A 14,042-nucleotide genomic window follows, 5' to 3' on the forward strand; every position below is an offset into this window, starting at 1 on the left:
TACAAATTTGACCCTATTAGATATCAAGGAGTTGGTCCCCTGACATCTTGCATGTTCAGATCCTTCTGTCATCTCAAAACAAGGTGCACGGAGACAAATGTTGTTCTTGTTCGTTACCAAAAACCAGGAGCAACTCCAGACACGCAGGTGCCTGCGAGGACCCCACAACATGTGCTGGTGGCAGGTGAAGTGTACGCTCACGCTTGCCCCCGCGATGTAATTATGGAGGTATCTGTCCTTGTCAGCACGTCTCCTTCGTGGCTACACATGGCAAAGCCACAGCTGATGACAGCTGCTGGAGCTGCAGGGAGATTTTCTAGCCGTGGTCCCCTTGTCTAATCAAATAGGCAGTCAAATCAGTGCTTACCTGCTCAGGAAAGACGGGTGATTTCTAGAACCTGCTAAAAATGAAATTTTTCATGAAATTCAGTTAAATAGGGCTTAAAAAGCACTTTAGTTCAACATTGCCTAGGGGTTGCTGTTGAATCCAAAGCAGTGAGCCAGCAAGTAGTTCTGATGTCACCACCTCCCTGTCGGTGGCACTGGGGACGGGGCTGATGCTTTTTGCCCCCTCCCGCCCTAACTATAAATGAGTGCTGGCTGCTGTGGGTGCAGAGCAGCCGTTGGGACCGGCCTCCCTTCGGAGCCCCCTGACGGCACGATGGTTCGGGATTTTTCCGCTCAGCCTGCACATGTGCTTTTGGATGGCTCTTGAGTTAAACTGGGAAAGGTGGTTTTTGCTTCTCCAGCATTTTCTTTTTTAACTGTAGCCTTTTGGAGTATTGTTTACTTTAGAGCATCAATTGAACGTGAGCCTGATTTTAGGATGATACAAGCCCCAGAAAATCAAGTTTTGGCATTTGTTTTTCACAGGAGTTTTCACTTATGCAAGTATAAACCTAAACAAACACCCAGAGACAGTTTATTTTATGTAATAGCATCTCTGCGTATTGAATGCAGCATTTGAGATTGAATTTCAGCTTTCTACCTCCCTCTTTTTTAAGTCTTACAACGTTCACAGACATTCTTCTTTTATCCTCAGATTTTCCATGCTTCCCATCAGCTTCAAGCTGATTTTTATTTTCTTTTACTTCTGCAGTGGAAACTGCACCGGTTACTTTGTTTTGGTGCTTAAGGAAAAAGATACCACCTCTGCATTTCTGATCTAAAAACTGGTGGGAGGGACTCGAAAATCAGCTTATTTATTTATTTATTTATTTTAACCCTTTTTGGAGGGAAGGGAAGCAGCACCGATTTCAAGCAAGTCAGCCTGGTCTTTCCCAAGCCACACATGCTGGAAGACGTTTACAGGCATTGCACTGTGCTTCTGGTTTGGTTTGTGTAGCGCTTGGAAAGTTGTTTAAAGCCCTTAGAGCGCTGCATGGCCCCGACTGCAGTTTGCTTGGGCTGGCTTAAGGCTTCACCGATGGCTCCATCCCTAAGGCCCTCGTAGCACAAAACTGCCAGGAGCTTTTGGGATGAGATTAGGGGCATTTTGACCTCTTCTAGGTTTTACACCTGGCACGGGCAGGCAGCCCTCCATCACATCCCGCTCCTTTTCCTATTGCCCAGCGGCAGGCAGGAGCCCCGCTCTCCTCGGCAGCCGCGGCACGGCGGCACGGTGGGTGGGTCATGGTGCCAATGGTACGTGTGCCTCTGTGAGCCTTCCCGCGCCGGCTGGGCTCGGCTGGCGTAGGTGCGGGAGGGGGTTTGCTCTTCCATCAGTTTTGAATCAAAGCACTTGTCGCAGAGGGTTGCAGCAATCGTGTAGGTGCCAAATCCCTTTGGACGCCCCATTTCTTGCAATAGCCTGCGCTCCAGTTGGGTTTTAAAGCACTTGTCCCTCCTCGGAAAGCCTGCGCTGCTCCTGCGCTTGCGCCCTCCACCTTCAGTGGAGCCACCAAGAAGGTAAGACGTGAGCAGCGACAAAAGCACCGGGCTCAGCTCTGTGTCAGCAAAGGTCTGCGCCTGGTATGAATGCACATGTTGGTGTGTTATTTTTTTTTAATACAGAGATAGCAGAGCATGTTCGTGGATGAAAAGACATCATATTTAAATTTCAAGGGTCATATCATCCGTTGAGCCAGAAGTCAGATAAAACTGACTTTGTTCTGCCATAAAAGAGTGCAAGGAGTTAAAAATAAAAAATCCTTAGGTTAAAAAAAAATCCTTACATTATTAAAAAGGCATTTTTAGAGATCAGGGAAGAATGGCAAAACCCACAATAATTCTAACAATAATTGCTTTAAACTCTGTGCTGCCTTCTACTTTCCCTTGGCGTGGCCAGTGACAAAAAGACTACTGCGTTTTTAAAAATAGCTGTAACTTTCCAACCCTCCAGCAGTAATGCAGCTCAGGTATGTTTAAGCTGCAGACACTGCAGGGGGGATGCTTTGTTTCTTTAAGAATCTTATTTTTCCATTAATTTTTTCAATGTTAATGGGAACATTTTTATTAGGCTTGTTTTGTTTTATAATAACCTTGTCAGATTTGAAAGGCAGTATCCAGGTAACGGTATGTATATGAGGAGGAAAGAACGGATGGGCTTGGTTTATTTAAACCTACTCGTGTACCTCTTCCAGCTGGCTGCAGGGGGGAGAGTGTTTACCTCTCCCTTCCTTGCACATCACCACGTTAATTAGATCCAGAAGGGAAGGATCACGTTCTTGCGGGAAGAGCACCTACCGCTTCCCTAAGGAGCGCTTGGGAAAAGTCACCACTGAAGCCGAGGGAGAAGGGGAGCGGGTGGTGAGCCTCAGCAGAACTGCAAGGGATGTAAACCCTCTTTCTTTCTCTTTTCCTCCCCTCCTTGTCCTTACCCTCACAGAATCGCACGCCCTGGACGGCGATGAGAGGCCTTGCACCGCCGCCGAGGCCGCGGTCACATTCTCAGCCTTGACGTCAGCTCAGAAGGAAAACCACGCGTGCCACCGGGCGCTGCCTCCCCTGACTTCGAAGAAGCCCTGCTTGCTGAGCCCCCCGTCGCCCCTGAGGCTCACGGATGTGCCCGAGCACGCCTCGGATGATTCCTCCGCCCACGCCATCTCCCTCACGTCCTGCGTGACGAAGGGCATGAGCTCCTGGTCACTGCCAGGCGACTGCGAGAAGGCTCCCTTCACCATGATGGAGCCCGGAGGCATGTCGGCGCTGACGGGCGACTGCTTGATGCAGCCGAGCCGGACCTGTCTGGGCTGCTTTATTGAATCAAAGGACGGCATTGATGCAGAGCCAGGAATAAGCTTGAAAGTGGGGGATATAAATAGGGATTATGACACCTGTTCAGTCTCTGATATAGGGATTCACTGCATGAGCACAGGAGAAACCATGAGATATGGGGATCAACTGCTTTCAGACCAGCTTTTAAGCTTCCCTATGCATAAATCGAGGGCAGCGGACAAAAGAGATGCAGAAAAATCTGACAGTGATTCAGAGGACCCCACTCAGAAAAATTATTACGAGGGATTACTATTAGACAAATGCAATGGTGAGGAACCTTTACTAACAAATCCCAACCAGGAATGGGGCTATTTTGAGTCTTTCATTAGTGAAAGTAAAATTGAGCTGCTTGACCTCTGCTCCAAAAATGAGCTTTCTGTAAATCTGTTTTCTGAGGAAGACGTCGATAATTACATGTTCGATGATGACGATTCCACCTTGGGAAGCGATGTCTGCTCCCTGAAAATTAGATACGAATCTTTCCAGGACAACGTGCGGGAGAAGACCACCACCCTACAAGAGGATGCCCAGTTCAACTTCTTCCCCAGCGTGTTTGGCAACTGCACCAAAAGGGACAGCAGGAGCACCCTGAAAAGGGGGCCCGGCGGTGCCACCGACCCTTCTCAATTCAAATCTGAGGAAGGCATCATCTGGGGGGAGGAGGAGGAGGACGGCGAGGAAGAGGACGGCGAGGAGGAGGAGAAAGCTGCCTTAAATAAATCTTGCAACAGCACGGAGATGGTGCAGTACGTGGGCTCCAAGAGGAGCCACTTCTTGGACTCGGTGAATTCCACGGAGGACTCCGGGGAGTTCAGCGACGACAGCACTTGCACAGAGTCCTCCTACGACGTGCTGCGGGACATCAAGGACTGCAGCCGGTACCTGTCCCGGGACCACTCCGGCTCCTTCATTCAGCAGAACTACGGGTTGCGGGCGAAGAGGAAAGTGCGATACAGCGACGACTACCTGTACGATGTGGACTCCATCGAGAACGAGAAGATCCTGGACAAGAAGGAGTGGCTCCCAGACGGGCCCAAGGAGGAGGACGATGACGAGTGGTGCCCCAAGAAGCGGCGAAAAGTCTCTCGCAAGGAGCCCCCCGTTATCATCAAGTACATCATCATTAACAGGTTTAAAGGGGAGAAGCATATGCTGGTGAAGCTCAGCAAAGTGGATGCCAACGAGACAACTGTTACCCTAAACGAGGAGCTGCTCAGCAAATACAAGAAGCTGGCCCCTCTGAAGGGCTTCTGGCAGGAGAGGCAGCAGAGCCGGCTGGATTTGCTCAGATCGTCTCTCTACCACAAGCAGAATTTCTATCTTAACGGCTCAGATGCTTCATTCCTCCCTCACCCACGGAAGCGAAAATGCAAGCTAGCAAACAGGCACCGGATTCAAAGAATTAAAGCCATCGAGCAATCAGTGAACAAGCTGGGCTCTTGCTCCTCTGATCACAAGCAGCCTTGCAGCAGTAAAGAGGACACGGGCCTGAAAGGGCTGCCGGCGTTAGCCATCGCCACCCCCAGCTGTGCCAACGGATTACACGTACATGACATCACGGGCATCGCCGCTGTGAAATGCAAATCGCAGGAACGGGAGCACAAGGGGACGGAGAGGAAAGTGCTCCGCAGAATCAAATTCAAAAGTGAAGCCAGGTTGAAGTGCAAGAAGATCAAAGCTGCTACCAGTACGGCGGAGGGCTCCCCGGTGCTGGAAAACCAGGACTCTGCGGCGCGTCTGAAGGACGAAAACGTTTCTTGTGCTTCAGACAGCTCCCATCTCCCGGAGTGCCACGAGGATAAGGTTGCTAAAAATTCTCCTTTCCTACCATCCACCTCCTCTTCAGACAAGCCTCTGCCATCTGCTAATATCACCACCAATGTACCCCTGATCCCCGGAGGGTATCTGCAGACGTTGTTAGATGCTTCTGATTTGTCGAGCAACACCGGTATCTCGTACTTCGCCCAGCATCCCTCCGAGCAGCAGCAGCACCCGCTCCCCAGCATCGTCCCGGCGGAAAAGCCCTTCCCGGCCCTGCAGCCGGCGCAGAGCTGCGTGCTCTCCCCGCCCTCCGAGTCCGAGCTGCAGCAGTCGCCCGGCCACCTGGAGATGGAGCAGAGCAGCTTCGGTAATATGTGGCCGGCCAGCAAGGCTGCCGGCAGCGACCGCCAGGACTTCCCCGGTGACATGCGGGAGGCGGCCGGGCTGCCGAGCGAGTTCGGCAGCGGTGCCGCGGGTGCAGACGGCCTCCCCGCCTCTGGATACGCTCAAGTCAATCTGAATAGCAGCAAATTGCTCTACCAAAAAAATTACATGCCGGATAGCCAACAAGTGCAGTCTGATGATTCTTATCAGTCATGTCATTTTAATAATGGAGAGGGGCGCTTTCATTTCCAACGAGGTACACTAAGTACAGATGATGGCAGGCTCATTAGTTTTGATTCAGTGGGTTCATTGTCAGTTAGTTCTAGCAATTACAGTTCTTTAAGTTTAAAGTCTTGTGAAAAGGACGGCGAGGATGATATTAATGATGATTTCTTGGCCCACTGCAGTCCCAAGCTAGTGATCCAGCAGAGCATAGATGAAATCACCCCTTTGAAGGAGTCCACGGACCTTTTAGACATTTCCAACTTCACACCTGATAGGTTCCGCCAGTCGTCGCTTTCGGAGATGTCCCCTCCGGACACTCCCAACCTGTCCCCGCAGATAGCTGGCTCTGACGCCAAGCCTCTGGGCACCCTAAAGGGCTTTCAGGAGAGCCCCCAGGCCACCCTCAACAGCTCCGAGAAGGTCAAGTGGAACTGTGGGGTCCTGCAGACTGAGGATCAGGCAGATAATGGGTTTGCTTTAAATAATCACCAGTTCCAGTTCCATATGTTCAACGATGAAGATTCTGTCAGCCTTCTCGAAAAGAGTCCATGCTTGTCAACATTTAATGAGCCATCTGGTCAAATTAGCACCAATAGCAAAGTGTCAAAATCGAAGAGGAAAAGTTCATCCAGCAAGAATGTGGTTACAAACCAAAGCTCTTCCCAGAAAGCCACCCGGAAAAAATCACCCAAAACCAACAAAGGAACCGAAAAACCACCAGGGAAAAACTCCAGGCAGGCACCCAAATCTGCCAGGAAAGGGAAAAACACGGCAGGAGTCAACGGCGAGAAGGCTCTGGCCGTTGGCAGCAGGGCGGTCAGCCAGCTGAGCAACACGGCCACGGCCACCAAGGGCCTCCCTGAGGGCGCCCAGCATTGCAGCCCGGCTGGGGTGAAGCTGGGCAAGCACAATGGGCTCTCCGGCGAGTGGGCGCTGGGGAAAGAGGGGGGCGCGGGCTGGTCAGAAGCCAGCCTGGGCAATGCCACCAGCCTCCTGGATGACGATCAGAGGGAATTTGAGGAACCTTCCAACATCCTGTCCAACATTGCGTCGGGAATGGCGGATGTCCAGAGGTTTATGATGGCCTCCATTGAGCCCTTGTGGGGGCCTGTTGGCCACAACAGCGTTCCAGACATATTCCGGTCCCCAGAGTCCAACAGCCTGAAACTGAAAACTCTTAAAATTTTGGCAGGGACATCCCAAGAGTCGAAGAAGAAGGCGAACGGCGGGTCGCCGGCGGCGGCGAAGAACCACAAGTCAAACAACAAGGGCTCAAGCAAAAACAGCAAAGCCGCAACCTGCGACCCCAGTCGCCCCAACTGCTCAACTGGGTACACCACGGACATTCACGCTCCCTTTTTTGATAAAAACTATAGTAACCTGAGCACTTTAGGCAATAACGGACCTACCCATAAAAAACTCTACCGTCATAAATCCAGTTCGAAATCGCTGAGGGATGAGAACTGTAAAATAAAGCGAACGGACCGCGAACAGCCCCACAAGGACCCACCCGTGACAGCTGCTTTTGAGAAACTGAGGTAATGCTGCACCAAACTGGCTGGAATGCCCCTTAACCTCCCTCCCACCTGCTAGGCCCGCTCTTCCTCAGTTTTTCCTTCCTGAAAGCAAAAGTTGCATGAAAAAAAAAAAAAAAAAAAAAAAAAAAGACGTTCCCCTTTTACAGTTTTGGTTGGTTTTGGTTTGGGGGTTGTTTTTTTTGTTCGTTTGGTTTTTTTTTATGTGCATGAAAATACTTAATACTTGCAAGCTACCTAAAAGAATGACCAATTTTCTGGCTTGGCTGGGGTTAAAAAAACTAACAAGGCTACTCTTTTCTGCTGTTTGGCTTCTTCAGTTTTTAATTACTTATTTATTGGGGGGAGAAAAAAACAAAACAAAACACGATTACATGCTCTTTTTAATGATTTTGATGAGGAAAGACATTTTTTTTTGTTTGTTTTGGAACATTTTGTAAAAAATAAACCACAAAAAAAAAAAAAAAAAAAAAAAAAAAAAAAGGTTATGCATCCAAAAGCCAAGATCTCGAAACTTAAAAAGGCTCTTTACTTTGCAAATGAGAACTCGTTCCTAATTGAGCTTCACGTGGCAATTTTGAGTGCTTTCTGGCCCCCTCTGCTGTTTATCTCCTAACCTGCATCATCTAAAGCTGCATCTTCTGTACCCGCCCGCCTTTAGCGCGTACGCTCCGTCGTGGTGACTCCAGACGAGCTAACTAAGATGGCATCAAATGTTTGATTTTTTCCTGCAGGGAATCAGACTCCATTCTTCTTAAAGCAGAAACAACATTTTTGGGTTTTCCTGTATTTGAAGAAGAGACTCCCTTTTCTAGAAAGACGGTTGATGTTTGTTTCTTTTTCTTTTTTTTTCTTTTTTTTCTTCTTCTTCTTTTTTTTTTTTTTTTTTTATTGGTTGGGTTTTTTTTTTTCCCGTCGGTTCCTTTTCGAAATCTGCCTTGTGGTATGTTGAAATGTAAGTGCTGAAATGAAGAGTTTGAAATTGTGGGAATTTTATTATTTGAAAGCAAACCTAATCTGGTATTCTCTGTGAAAGACTGTTTTAAAAGTCATACTGTTGTACAGTAGTTTATGCACTATTACCCACAACAACAAAAAAATTGTGCCAAACTATGAACAAGTGACTGTATTGTATATATTTTTACTTCTCTATCAACATTGGGTTGTGAGTGTTTTTGCAGCTATGCCTTTTGGTTTTACTAGAAACATTCCAGTTGTTAAGTACTAACCACCCCCCTTTGAAAGCACCTGTAACTCACGATGAAAATGATATTGTTCACTTATACAACTTACCAAAAGTTTTATGGACATGACTAAAAGTGTGCCAAATTTACTTACCTCATTTCATGGATTCACCCTGTGGTTTAAAGCTCATAAAGGGAAAAAGAAAAAAGAAAAAAAAAAAAAAAAAGAGGAAAAAAAAATGGAAAAAAAGGGGGGAAAAAAAAGAAAAAAGGAACTTTGAAACCGATGCTGGGAAATGGTAACGTCCTCTCTTTGAAACCATGAGCAGAAAAACTTAATAGTGAAATGTTGAGTTTCATTATAGGAGAGAGTTGAAATGGTGGAGGAGTTCAGAAAACCACTGATGGTAAGTTTGCCAGGAACTCAAGTGTCTGCATCTAGAGACTACAGAACAGCTGCTTTTCAAGTGTCTGTTTTCTTAAAGCAAAACCTGTAGCTGAAGATCATTTGAAATGCAAAGTTACATTGCTAATTCTTTGTATCTCAGTTTTATATATTTTATAAGAACCTGGGATAAATTCTAAAATAGTTATAAAAACAGAACTAATAAGTTTCATACATTTATTGCTATTTACTTTTTCTTTGAGTAGTTTCTTAAACATTTTCGATGCAGAGCCTGTCAAAAGTGCTCTCCTATCATAGCTTTGGTGTTTCCTAAATGTCTAACCTTGCGATGCCAATATAGTTTGAACTTTCAAAAGCAAAGTCATTAGTTTTAAATACAAGTCTGAACCTTTTCTTTCATTCAATTCATAAGATAAGTAAAAAAAAAAAAAAAAAAAGCGGAGCTATTTGTGATCTCACCAATCAGGGCCGGATCATACATGACTGGACTTTATTAAGACAGCATTAAGTATTAAATGCTAAATGTATTCTCAAAAGGCCTTATTTGTAACCCTACTCACCACACCCTCGCCCTCCACGAGAATAACAAACCCAAGAAATATCTATTTTCCTTGTGCAACTGAGAGCCTGTGCATTGCATTTTGCTGCTGATTTCTCATGAAACCTTGATATGCAAGAGCCCTGCTAACTGGGAGCTGTTGGGAGCAGAAGGATGCGAGGCTTGGACATGTTTATGCAATAGAAAATTGTGAGGAAGAGGAGCCTTAATAGCAGTTGGACAGATCACGTTCTCGACATGGTTGTGAGCATAGAGGTGGTGTTTCGCAGAGGGCAGGACTAGACTCGGGTTTCCTTGCAAGCAGGTTTGGTTTTTTTCAGCCCATGCGCAAGGCAAAACAGCAGAATTGTTTTCAGTTAATTTAGCAAAAAAGCAGACTGAACACTTAAATGAAGTGGAGTTGCAGAGTGTCGATTTAGAATCAAAATGTTTTCGGCATTTGCAGAGCTTGAGGTATAGCTTAGGCTCGGCTCTGCAATCCCGGAGAGAACGGCATGGTGATTGCATTGCATTTTATTTAACAGATGAAAGAAGCAACTCTGAAAAAATAGTAAGTCTGAAAACAATCTCGTAAGTTCATTTATTCCATGAAAAAATGAAATGCCGGCATTGCCCAGAGTGAGTTGCTCTGGCTGGGAGCAGACTCTGGGTACCCTGCAGGTTGCTGCAGGTGGGAGCAGGGTGCAGCATCCCACCCTGGCTCTGGCTCCAGGAGGGAGATCCAGAAGCTGCTCAGGGTTTATTTTGGAGAGGAGAGCTGTGCTAGGGCTCCATCCCTGGGTGCTTGGCTTGCCTGCAGCCTCCATGCTCTCCCCTGCTTCCCCAGCAGCTGTCTTTTCTGTTCGTAGGGTCATCAGATACTGCAAGCTCCAGTCACTGCCATGGTGTTTTTTCCCATTTTTTCTGCGTTCCTCCCACATGCTGCAGGATGAGGGGCTGCCAGCTCCTTCTTTCGGATGTTCAGGCTGCTGCTCCTACAGAGACAGGTCAGGCCCAGGGATGGTATGCAGCACTGCCCTTCTTTTTGGCCCAGAACCATCGTTTAAAAGCACATTTCAACTGGCCTGCACTGTGCTCATTATGCTTATTATGAATATGGGACTCGTATAAAATACCTTGTACTGAACCAGATAGCAATATCTATTGCATTCAAGAAGTGTGCAATAGGGCATGAAGATAAGGCATAAAATGTATTGACTATTTTATGTTGGAAATCCATGAATACCCAGCTAGGTGTTTCAGGACAGTATTAATCACAAATACCAGCTGCCTTGTTGCTCTCCCATTCTGTCCTGTTGCTCCGATTTTGCTGCCACCCTCAGTGGTCATCCCATGTTCTCCCCAGAAATCTCTGACTGGGGAGATCTTAAGAGCCCAGATCCCTCACGGTGTGGCACTGGCCCTTGTCTGTGTCTGAAAAAGCAATCTTTCTGCTGATAGACCCCAGAATTTGGAAATTGCCTTGAGCCAGCCATGTCCCTCCTCCCTTTTGATCTTCATAGAGTCATAGAACTGTTTGGGTGGGAAGGGACCTTGAAACGTCATTTAGTCCAGACCCCCTGCAATGAGCAGGGACATCTTCAACTAGTTCAGGTTGCTCAGAGCCCCGTCCAACCTGGCCTTGAACGTTCTCGGGGATGGGGCATCTACCCCCTCTCTGGGCAACCTGCTCCAGTGTTTCACCTCCCTCAGCATAAAAAAATTCTTCCTTAATTCCTTCTCCACAGGGCTTCTCTCAATCCCTTCGTCCCCCAGCCTGGATTGATAACCAGGGGTTCCCTTGACCCAGTGCAGGACCTTGCACTTGGCCTTGTTGAGCCTCATGAGATTCACATGGGCCCACTTCTCAGGCTTGTCCAGATCCCTCTGGATGGCATCCCATCCCTCAGATGTGTCAACCGCACCGCTCAGCTTGGTGATGTCTGCAAACTTGCTGAGGGTGCTCTTGGTCCCACTGTCTGTGTCATTGATGAAGATATTAGTGCTGCTCCCACTACGGACCCCTGAGGGACACCACTCATCACTGATCTCCATCTGAACATTGAGCCATTGACCACGACCCTCAGGACATGACCATCTAGCCAATTCTTCATGCACTGAACAGCACATCCATCAAATCCTTATCTCTCCAATTCAGAGAGAAGGATGTTGTGGGAGACCGTGTCAAAGGCCTTACAGAAATCCAGACAGACGACAGCTGTAGCTCTTCTGTTCTCCACTGATGTAGTCACTGCATCATAGAAGGCCCCTGGGTCGGTCAGGCAGACGTGCCCTCAGTGAAGCTGTGCTGGCTGTGGGGAATCACCTCCCTGCCCTCCACGTGCCTTGGCACAGCTTCTAGGAGGATCTGTTCCATGACCTTCCCAGGCACAGCGGTGGCCTGGCGGGTGGGTGGGTCCAGGGGCCTCCTTTCCACCCGCTCTAAAAATGGGTGCAGCGTTTCCCTCCTGCCAGCCACCGGGGACTTCACCTGACTGCCACGACTCTTCAGGTGTCACGGAGAGCGGCTTGGCAGGTACATCAGCCAGGTCCCTCAGGACTCTGGGATGCTTCTTGTCAGGTCCCATAGGCTTATGTATGTTCAGATTCCTCAGGTGGTCACAAATCTGATCTTCTCTTACCGTGCGAGGGACTCTGCCCCCCCAGTCCCTGTCTTGTGGTCCATCCGCTCCAGAGGTGTGGGAAGAGAGGCTGCCAGTGAAGACGGAGGCAAAAAGGTAGTTGAGTACCTCAGCATTCTCCTCATCTGCTGTTACCAGTTTGCCAGTCGTGTTCATCATGGGGGTGTGATTTCTTTGACCTTCCTTTTCTGGCTGACATACCTGCAGAAGCCCTTCTTCTTTGTGCCCTTGCCAAGTTCAGCTCCAGCCGCGCCTTGTTGTTCCTGGCACCATCCCTGCACAACCAGGCGATGACCCTGTGCTCTTCCCAGGATACCTGCCCCTGCTTCCACTGCCTCTGCATTTCCTTCCTGCCCTTCAGTTTGATCAGCAGGTTTCAATTCAGCCATGCCAGCCTCTCGCCTTCCTTTCCTGATTTACACCTGGGGACCAAGAGCTCTTGCACTCTATGGAAAGCATCCTTAAAGATCTGCCAGCTCTGGTCTGCTCCCTTGTCCCCAAGGGCGGTTTCCCAGGGGGTCCTGTTGACCAACTCCTTGAACAGCTGGAAGTTTACTTCCCTAAAATTCATCTCCCCCTGCCTATCACTACCTCAAGGTTTTCACCCCCTCCCACCTTTGCCTCATTCCTTGCCATGCGAGCTCCCCTTTTCCACTTGCCCTTCTTGTCAGTACCGGTGAATTTCTGTTTTTCACAGTGCTGCTCCCAGCTGTGGGAGCACTGGGACGTCAGTCCCATCCATCCCTGCCCACCATCCGTGCACGCCCGGGGCTCCCCGCACCTCCCTGCCTTGGCTCCCATCTCGGCTCATCCTCTTGCCCAGTCCCACTGCACTTCCAGCCCCGTCTCACATCTTCTGGTTGGGCTCCTGGCTGTTCAGGGCGGCTAATCCAAGCCCCGCAAAAGACTTCTCTTCTGCAGCATCCCTAAAAATGTCTTTTCTACTTTATCTCATTTCACTCCTGCTCTGGTGGTGCTGGTGTCCCACTGGCCACCATATGAGAGGACCCGGTGGCAGCGATGCCGCTCTCCTAAGCCGCGCTGTGCTGGCACACTGTGGTTTGGGCAACTTACAGTTGGTAGTGAAATTAAAAAGCAGAAACCGGCTGCTTGTAAAGAAAGGTCACAAAATCCATCCGAGAGGACACCACGCGGGGTAGTTCAGCCTGAGCCCCTGGCTCTCCACCCCCAAGCTGGGCACCCATGCCATCCTGCAGAAGGGCAGGTCTGCCACGGCACGGGGAAGGCACCCATCGCCCTGCGGTGGCTGTGCCGTGCGGAGGGTGCTCTGCAGAAGGAAACCCTATGGTAGCCCACCCCCGGTGGCTGTGGGGTTTGCCGGAGGTACTTGCGTGTAGAGGTTTTGTAATTAGGGAAATATCAGTGATGGGGATTCAAGTAATAGGGTTTTTTTAAACAAAAGAAACAAAAAAAAACTTACCAGGTTTACATCTTGCTTTTCTTTTTTAAGCATAAAAGAGGGGAGGGGGTTGAAAAATGGCTTGAGCGTAATGACTGCTGGACCAGGTTCAGCCAGGTTTCGGGGGGAGGAGGCCAGCAGCAGGCAGGGCTGGCTGCAGCCCGGCGGCCGCTGCTTGGCAAAACCATTGCCGCGCAGCTTGCTTTTGTCAACAGTCAGGATTGCTGGGTGGTTTTTTGGCATAATGGCTCAAATGAGCCACAAACCAAAATAAAAATGTTTTGAGCGTTTTCATCCTTTACCTGCTGGACCATATTCCTCTTTCCTTAAGGTCCCTGTCTAGCAAAGCACCTGGGTGGGAGCTTGCTCCCAGGGGCTCCTGCTCCGCCGGTGCTTTCCTGGATGGCAGCCACCCCTGGCTGTTAAGTCACGAGAAAAACTCCCTTGGTCAGTGTAAGCGAGAAGGATCAGGTGCGTGGACTTCAGCTGGTGCAAGGTCAGGCCCTCGGTCTTACTTTCTCAACTTGGTGTGTTGGACTTTGCCTATGCAGCTCCCAGGGGGTCCAGTGGAAGTTGCATGGTTCAAGCCGCTGACATCTATTTGAGAATGTGCCTCTTTATCTCTTCAGCGCATGAAATAATGCAAAAAAAAAAGAAAAAAAAAGAAAAAAAAGAAAATAAATGAAGTACAATGTCTGTGGTAGAAGCAAGGCTTTTCAAATCTGTTTCTC

General features: G+C 48.7%; 1 protein-coding gene across 1 annotated transcript in view; it reads left to right on the plus strand.

Moving 5' to 3' along the window:
• The window catches only part of NEXMIF (neurite extension and migration factor), a 94,015-nt gene extending 86,040 nt beyond the window's left edge, over nucleotides 1–7,975 (plus strand). The window contains exon 3 of the mRNA XM_080365401.1: nucleotides 2,828–7,975. Within this exon, the coding sequence (XP_080221527.1) occupies nucleotides 2,828–7,128 (4,301 nt within the window). The 3' untranslated portion in view covers nucleotides 7,129–7,975. The remainder of the gene's footprint in view (nucleotides 1–2,827) is intronic.
• Nucleotides 7,976–14,042: the final 6,067 nt, after the last annotated feature.

Source organism: Falco punctatus, assembly GCF_963210335.1.
Source record: "Falco punctatus genome assembly, chromosome: 15".
In the NCBI taxonomy this organism is placed as follows: domain Eukaryota; kingdom Metazoa; phylum Chordata; class Aves; order Falconiformes; family Falconidae; genus Falco; species Falco punctatus.